Below are 9,459 nucleotides of genomic sequence, written 5' to 3'. Positions count from 1 at the left end.
TTGATCCTTTTCAGACAAAGGCCCAATCCCATTTATTATTTTTACCCCTACCCCTTGTTTTGAGTGTCCCTCACTTTGGCTCTTGCCCTTCAAAACGGAGCCACAAGGGGTAGGGATTGAAAACAAACACCTAGGAAATGGGACACCACTCATTACCTCATCATTTTTGCCAAACTGTGATAATAAAGCTATTTCTGGTTCAAACAGATTGAAGTCTGCAGATTCTCATAGATACACTATTTTGTCATCATATTACATATTACCAGAAATTAATTAATTCAATTATTGTTGAATAACTGAACTTATGAACTTATTAATATTTAGATTATACTATTTTATTCGTTGACTGGTTGGCTCAGGAGTCACTGGAAAACATGATTATAACATTATAGTAGGCTAGCCTATAGGATAATAGCCTATTAAAATTTACATTGATATTGTACACAATATTCTGTTGTTGTTTTTTTACATTTTATTCTGGCGATTGGGTTGCTTCATAATCGGGATATTAAACTATCTCGTGTGGTTTTTGCTGGGTCGGGTGTCCAAAAACAACTTATTTTATAGCTCCATAGTCACGTTTTAGTGTTAAAGCTTTTTACACAGACCTGCTTGCAGATGCTGGCTGGTGCTTCTGTGACTCTGTTCCCAGCTTGGAAGCAGTGAATCGGGACACCCTACCCCTCCACGTGAACGCACAAAACGAAGAGTTAAGGGCTAAGTAGTAGGGCTAAGGTTGGGAATTTGGATTGGGCCAAAGTCTGAAGAAGCAAAGATTCTCTTCAGGACAGGGACCAACAGGGTTTATGGGAAATGTAATTGCAAAAGATCTGCTTGTCCAAGACAAGCAGACAGGCGTTAATGTCAAGCCCTGCACTCTTGCTGAGGTCATCCTTGTAAATGAGAATTGATTCTTAAAGTGATATTACCGTAAACTGCCCCAAATTCAGAAGTCATGGTAACTAAGCGCTTTACAATCAGTAGGTACATTCACCCATTCACACAGACATTCATACAATGGCGGCAAGCTACCACGGAGGGTGCTGGCACAGCATAGGGAGCAATTTGGGGTTCAGTATCTTTCTTGTCCAAAGACACTTCGACATGCAGACTGGAGGAGCCGGGGATCGAACCACTGACCTCTTTTATCCAAAGTGATTAGTGGACGACCCGCTCCACTCCTTGAGCTATAGGTCGTTTCATTTTTTCAAACAGAAACAGACTCCAGATTTTGATAGGATGAACATTTGCATGTGCAATATCATTCAGAGCTGAACTCTACCAAGACTGCTCTCCACTAACAGCACAGAGGCAGCTAGCACGCTAGCAACACAGCCTGTCTCTGGTTTAGCTTACATCACAGAGGCTATAGCGCACTAGCAACACAGCCCTGGTTTGGCTACTTAATGGTAATTGTAAAACAATTATCCCATCAATGAGCAATGGATTGTCAAAACGAATTGTACCATTGATGAAAAACGTGACTTGGATATAACAAGCAAAATATTAGTCAGTCTGTCTGTCTGTCTGTCTGTCTGTCTGTCTGTCTGTCTATCTATCTATCTGCCAGCAGCTGTGCCATGACATTTCCTTGTGGCGACATCAGTAGTGAGAGAAAAGTAGGGTCGCAACATTGCATATAGATAGAGGGACTGACAGTGAAGATTGCTCAAGTGACCTTCACTGATGACATCATCGAGTGTTCGAGTGATATCACTGATGATGTCGACTTTGTGACATCATCAGTGACCAAAATCATCACAAATCTCACAATGTGGGACCAAAATCACAGACAGAAAGACAGACAATTTTATGTATGATGATGATGAAGCCTTTCTCTGTAAATGGTAATTGGCCTGCATTTATATAGCGCTTTTATCCAAAGCTCTTTACAATCAGTAGGTACATTCACCCATTCATACACCGATGGTGGAAAGCTACCACGCAGGGTGCTGGCACACCATCAGGAGCAATTTAGGGTTCAGTATCTTGCCCAAGGACACTTCAACATGCAGACTGGAGGAGCTGGGACTCGAACCACCGACCTCTTTCATCCAAAGCGATTAGTGACGACCTGCTCTACCTCCTGAGCTACAGCCTCCTGAGCTACACCTCCTGAGCTACAGCCGCCCTCTGTGTACCAGCCGCCCTCTGTGTACCAGCGCCTGAAAAAATATGAATGGTGGTGAACGGCGAGAGACGTTACATTTTTGATCCCGTTTGAATTAAACAGTTAAACAGTTAGTAGACGGACAAACCCGTCTTTTATTGTCACACAAACACACCCAACACATGCATGCGGCCACAAACACACACTCATGCTGACGGTGGCCGGTGAAATTTGTCCTCTGCATTTAACCCATCCAGGCTTGTCCTTTCCTCCGGGGGGCAGGCCAGGAGCAGTGGTCGCTTTTTCTTTCCAGCGCCCGGGGACCAACTTCGGATGTTGTCGTCACTGGTCGGATGACGATGCCGATCTTCTGCATGTTTTTAGTGGGGGGGGTTATGTACAGAGGAACCCCCTGGGGAGCACGGGGAGAACATGCAAACTCCACACAGAAAGGCCCTTTCAACGAGATAACCTGGGCAGTAGGCACTGAAGATATGGGGGGGAACACAACCTCAGCGCCCACAGCGTCCCAGGCGAGAATCAAACTCAGGACCATCTAGCTGTGAGGCGACATCGCTACCGACTGCGCCACCATACCCCCTGTTGTGTACTATCTGTTGTGCCACATGTCATGTTTGTCAATGTAAAAGATAACTGCAAGTCAAGAAAGTCGCAGTTTGTGGTAAAACCGTGGCACTATCTATCTATATACAGTATATCTATCTACTGTATATATAAAATTGAGTATGTGGGCTCTGTCTGTTTCAAGTTCTGTGTTCGGCCACAGCTACAGTATGACGTTTTAGGTGCGATCGGGCTCAACCCTTCAGGGTGTGTAAAGGGCACCCGTGTGGGTGACCTGATGGAGCTAATGATGCTAATCAGCTAATGATTTGATGTCATCAGTGATGTCATCAGTGATTATGTCAAAAGTGATGTCATAAGGGTGCACACACACACGCACACACACACACACACACACACACACACACACACACACACACACACGGAGGCATAGTGACAAGACTGATCAGTGATGTCACACACACAAGGAGGCATTGCGACAAGACTGATCAGTGATGTCATAATGGGGCACACACACAAGGAAGCATTGTGACATCACTGATGCAATAACATTTAGTGAGCAACACACACACGTGCCAACAGGGCAGGCATGGCCGAGTTGCGGCTGAGGCTGCGGAGCGGCCGAGTCTAGGCATCGAGCGCGCGTAGCTTGCGAGATGTCTAGTAAGTTATAAATCAGAAAGACTACGCACAACCAGTCACATAAGTGACGTCTCCATGTTGTTGATGGTGTGACGTATATTGTGCAACATGAGCGATGTGATTGACAAAACTAAACCTTACGTTTCAGTTTCAGGAAAAACTGTGACTTTCTTAACATGCATAGTTATCTTTTAAATTGACTAAATTTACATGTAGGTTAATACCCCGTGGCACAATTCCAAAGGGATCAAAAAAGTATCGTCTCTCACCTTTCATCACCGTTCATATTTTTTCAGAAGCTGGTACAGAGGAAGGCAGGAAGTGACGTTGACTTTGGCTCTCTATAGCCAAAGTCTCCACGTTCACAGTGAACGTGGAGTGATAGTATAATAGATGGATAATGTGAGCGTGATGTCACCCATTGGGTTTTGATACACACAGCGTCAAGTATACGGCAATGAACACAACTACTTCTTTTTCTAGTCATCAAAATAAAAGAATACCATTCTGTAGCGTACTGTAACTGTTACCAACACGCAGAGCCTCCAGATGCGTCATGCAGAAGCGTCATGCCCATTCCCCTCAGATTAAATAAATACCTAAATGCAAAATCCGTGGTATGGCACTCATTAGTAGTACAGCATCAATCCCCTTTTCAAATGTGAAAATGAAATGTTGTTAGTTATTATAGGCATAGTTTGCACATCAAGTTAGTTGGCTACTTGTACCAGGCAGCTAAAGTTAGCATTGTAATTGTAATGTAGAGCTGTTATGGCAGTGAGCTGATTTACCACCACTATCACAGGTTATAGTTAGCAAAACACTAAATTACATTTGATGTCTCCAGGTCAAGATGCAGTTCTCTAAATTAATTTGCATTGTGTGGATATAGTCTTTTTATGTGAATAACATTTTTGGTGAAGCAAGAGTTAGCTATTTTTCAAGAAAAGTGGGAGCAGTGTACTGTAGAAGTGTGTGTTCACACACACACACACACACACACACACGCACGCGCGCGCGCACGCGCACACGCACACGCACACATACACACACACACACACACACACACACACACACACACACACACACACACACACACACACACACCTATTATTACCTGTTTTCATTCATTCGTTCGTTCGTTCATTCATTCATTCATTCACTATAAATGTTTCTGTCAGTGGATGTCAGATTCACTGTTAACACACTGTAAATCTTTCTGTCAGTGGATGCAGTGTCAGGTTCACTGTTAACACTGTAAATGTTTCTGTGGACGCAGTGTCAGATTCACTGTTAACACTGTAAATGTTTCTGTGGACGCAGTGTCAGATTCACTGTTAACACACTGTAAATGTTTCTATGGATGCAGTGTCAGATTCACTGTTAACACACTGTAAATGTTTCTGTCAGTGGATGTCAGATTCACTGTTAACACACTGTAAATGTTTCTGTGGACGCAGTATCAGACAGAAACATTTACAGTGTTAACAGTGAATCTGACGGAAACATTTACAGTGTGTTAACAGGGAATCTGACAGTAAGTCCAAGGAAATTAGGTGTAACATCGTGTCACCAGTGCAGCGTATTATAACAGGAGGCCTAACAGTAGGGCTGGCAAGGTCTGATAATAGGTCATTCTCTAAAGTGGGGTCCGCGGACCACCAAGGGTCCCTGAGGGGGTTCCAGGCGGTCCCCAGAAAAATGATCTTAAACTTCTGCATTATTTCATTTACAGTAATAAAGTAATAAAGACAATTAGAGAATGTAGAAGACTGACTGTTTTGATCATAGTTTATCTGTCATCTCTTTAGTCATGTAATCATATCTGACAATAAAATAATCTTTCTTAGATTTGGGTATGAGAGACAAAATATCATCAAACAGGGTCCATGGCTCTAATGTGAACTCAGGTCCTATAAGAGAAAGGTTGAGAAACATCTCCAGGTCTCCAGGTCTCTAATGTGCAGATGTTCTTAATGAAACACATAGCCCACTTTACGCAGCCTACCTTATTTCATTCGATCTCTGCAGAGATTCCTCTGAAGTTCCTCTGAAGAGGTTCCTCTGAAGTTCCCTGGCTGGGATCTCGCCGCTTGCTGTGACCTAATCCTCCATTCTCCATAGCTCCATTCCTCCAGGCCTCGAGCGCCTCTCACTCCTCCAACTCTCACTTTCTCTCATCATAGCTTTTCATCCGCCGTGATTTCCTCGCATGAGATCGCTGGGGACCACACAAAAGGCAAATCAGCTCCATAACATCATTAACATCATTTCCTCTGTGCTCGTCAACTAATGACGTGTCACTGCTGTGTTTTCTGTCATGTTCTGCTATTTTTAGACCGGGGCCTTAAGAACTTAATTGGATCAGCAGGGCGAGCTAACGGCAGATGGGACAGCAAACCACCAATCCATTGTAGGCTTCATTGTGTTAATCTGACGTTTCCACCACCAACTGTCCCGCTTTCTACTACTACCTTACAGAGCTTATTAAGCAGCTGACTGCTGATTGCTTAATACCAGTGTCACAGTCTTACCTTTCCTATCAGAGGGGGAGACTCCAGTCACATGACTTGGACTCGAATCAGCCATACTTTTAATTGCTTGAGACTTGACTTGATGCATGATGACAAGCCCTTGAGACTTGACTCGATGCATGATGACAAGCCCTTGAGACTTGACTCGATGCATGATGACAAGCCCTTGAGACTTGACTTGGGTTGTGGTGACTTGGGACTTGACTCTGACTTTCATGACTTGAAAAGGTTTCTAAAGTCTTGACTTTAGAAAGTCTGGAAAGTAAATGACGTCTTATGATAGTAAATTTGTTAAAATCGCCTTAAATATCGCTATAGAAAAGCCAATTGGCGATCACTCCCTTGATAGTCTCGCTGGCCAGCCTCAGCGCAGGTCTCCATTGTGGAATTGCGATGGGACGACGCTTAGCAGCAGTGCCCTTGGAAAATAGTTCCCAACTTCCCAACAATTATTTAGAATATTTAATCTATAAAGGCCAGTTAGGCAATGTATGTACCTGACATGTTTCGACTGCTGTTTCTGCAGTCTTCATCAGAGGTGTCACGTGATGTTAGTGTGACGTCATCTATGGCGTGGTTATGGAGTTTTTTCTCATCCCACCTGAAGTGTTTCCAACAATCAAACTTGCCATTTTCAGCATGTAGCAACAAGCTAGCGTGTAGGTTTCTGCCATTAGCTTGCTGGCTAGTTAGCATTGTTGTTTTCACTGAGGCGGCAGGGCACTATTTACAGCGACACACAGGGAGGAGGAAGTGGAAGCCGCTCTGATTGACATGGTCGGAGCCGACAGAGCTTGTAATAAGCGGGGAGCGGACATCCGGCAGCGACTGAAACAGTCGCTCCAATGGGAGAGCAGCTGTAGAGCAGGGGAGGTCTTATACCAGTAGCCTGTTTCCGTGCAGCCAGACTACTCCCTTGATAGTGTAGCCTATCAGTTAAAAAGCAAGACAAGTGTTGTGCAGCTTCATTCTACCGTTGCAAAACCTCTCCTCTTCCGTGAACGCGCAAGCGCTCTTGAACGTGCCTCCGCAGGAACGCGCAGGCGCTCTTGAACGCGCCCCCCAGTTTACATTGTGCAGCAGAGGAAACATCGCAAGGTTTCGAGTCGACGACACATCGGTATGAAATGGCAGAAAGTGCTTGTGTCACGGAAGCACAAAGACTAGGTTACGCAGTACACATGTATTGTGCGGTTATCCGGGCCTGCTAGTGGAACACACGGGACCTGGAAGTCTCTTCTCTGGAGGAATACGGAACAAAGATCAGCCAGCTTGGTGCGTCTTTCCAGGGAGCAGACGGTGACTGCGGGAGGGTCGGCACACTGTTGGAATTAAGAGAGCGGTGAGCTCGATATATGGATTTTCCCCGTGTTATTGTGAGGATTGGGGGATGGTATCAGTCCCATATGAGTCGCACAGATTCCATTAAATAGGTGTTGCCATCATGTACACAGGGTTACCAGCACACAGCAGGCTGCACAGGTCCGGCCTGTAACACCAGGGCAGGCTGCTAACGCTACTGTATCCATGTCAGTGCTAGACATGCATTAGCATGGTCAAACTGGGAGCCTAGCTGCTGTCGCCACTCATGCTACTGGTAAATAAAAAGGTGTGCTAGCCTGTTTGACCTCCACTCTGTGGTAAGGAAATAGCAGCCACCAATATAAACAAAAATCATCAGCTCATGCTTCCCCCTCCCTTTAAACGAGCCTGTTTTCATACAACTCACATGAGTGCGACTATTTACTGCTGTGTAATTAGCTAATACAGCTTTAAAGCGTACTATCCCCGCAATTAAAAATGTGTGTAAACTGATTATTACATTAGTGGTGGGTTTGTCATTCACTGTTTCACTATTTGTCTAGTATGTGTTTTTGTCTGTGCTATGTGTTTATGTGCTCTTGTATGTTTTCTTTTAGTGCGTTTTGTATGCAACCAACCTGATAGGGACTGCTATCATAATCTGGAGTAGGGGGTTATGCCATTGTTTTTTGCTATGGTGATTTATTTTATTATTATTATTATTCTTCTGATTTGTATGTGCCATCAACCTGCCAGGGACTCACTGCATATGCAAATTAGCCCATATGGCTAAATCTGGTACATTTACATGATGATGGACTTAAGTGCTCATGTTAATTAATGTGCATTGTGCAATTAAGGTGCATTTTCATTGTTGCAAAAATAAACAAACAACACTGGTTATTACACTGTAAAACATCACTGTGCGGATGAGATATCAATATTTGGCCATACAGTTAGGTTGCAATGTTTCTGTATAGCTATGTGGTAGGTAGGTAGACAATCCTACATGTGGCTTGTCATGTCAAACTAATATTAATATGAATGCTTGACTGGCCTGCAGATTGATGATTGCCAACTTGACATGATGCATGTTGTGGTTTGCTTGATCTTTGTTGCAGCAGTAAAATGCACGTTAGCATCTACCTTAAAGGATGGGTTTACCGATGGGGAATATGAATATATATTAATTCTTAAAAAATCTTAAATTTCGAATCCGTTGAAATTTTTGAAATTGCTTGTTCACAGCCAGAGAAAAAAAAAATGAAAAAAAAAAAAAAAAAAAAAAATTGGGCCAGGTGACGCGTTTCGCGTCGAAACGCGTCACCTGGCCCATTTTTTTTTTTTTTTTTTTTTTTTTTTTTCATTTTTTTTTTTCTCTGGCTGTGAACAAGCAATTTCAAAAATTTCAACGGATTCGAAATTTAAGATTTTTTAAGAATTAATATATATTCATATTCCCCATCGGTAAACCCATCCTTTAAAGATCATGTAGGATAGTTTATTCAGGGTTGCCACGCGTCTGGAAAGTGCTTGAATAAAAATAAAAAGGGCACTTGAAACTAAGTGCTTGGATTTATAAAGAGACCAACCAATATATCAGCATACCGATATGACCCTTATGGCGTTAAGTGTCATAGCGGTATCGGCTTAAATGTTTGCCGATATGCGGCGATATGATTTTTTCTTATGGGATATACATTATAATGCAGAAAACGTGCTTGGATCGATCAGAGCAGGCTCTGTCATTGTTTACAATACTCTCAACACTGCAGCACAGCTCTGTTAAGCCAACTATTGTTGTCATACAGTTTAAAACATGCTCAAAAATCATCAGAAACCAGTGCTCACCCTGTAACGTTACTTTGAGGAGTACGACAGCACCGAGGTAGGATGAAAGCAGACTTTACATGCAGCAATGCATCCTCAGATGTAAAATACGCGTGTTTACTTAGGTTTTTTAACGTAACCTGGCACGTCGTCGGTATAGCGGGGCAACGGGTGCTGTTAAACATCAACAAGAAAACACAACTGGGTGTTGTTTTGGCCGGCGGAGACGGCCCTATATCAGGCTTTGTCCATGCCGATTTAGCGATCCAGGGATTTGGGAACCAGAGTTGTTGTTGAGTGACGTCTGCTGCACGCCAATCCACTTCACAGCATTTCTAATCCATTTCACAGCATTTCTATGAGGGGGCGGGCTTCGGGCTTCCCTAACCAATCACTAGAGACCAAGGTGTCCACTGCAACCTAACCTACCTCACGTCACCAGGCTCTTCCCGAGGC

General features: G+C 43.6%; 1 protein-coding gene across 1 annotated transcript in view; it reads right to left on the bottom strand.

Annotated features, from left to right (window-relative positions):
* Positions 1-7,034: 7,034 nt before the first annotated feature.
* Positions 7,035-9,459, bottom strand: part of LOC310775634 (FERM and PDZ domain-containing protein 2-like) — a gene marked incomplete at both ends in the record, with an annotated part of 20,865 nt that continues 18,440 nt past the window's right edge. Inside the window, one exon of the mRNA XM_083635790.1 lies at positions 7,035-7,193. Within this exon, the coding sequence (XP_083491916.1) occupies positions 7,035-7,193 (159 nt within the window). The remainder of the gene's footprint in view (positions 7,194-9,459) is intronic.

The sequence above is a fragment of the Poromitra crassiceps genome (assembly GCF_964638095.1).
Source record: "Poromitra crassiceps genome assembly, chromosome: 4".
Taxonomy (NCBI): domain Eukaryota; kingdom Metazoa; phylum Chordata; class Actinopteri; order Beryciformes; family Melamphaidae; genus Poromitra; species Poromitra crassiceps.
Note: the sequence above shows the minus strand (reverse complement) of the source record. Positions and strands in the feature narration are given on the sequence as shown.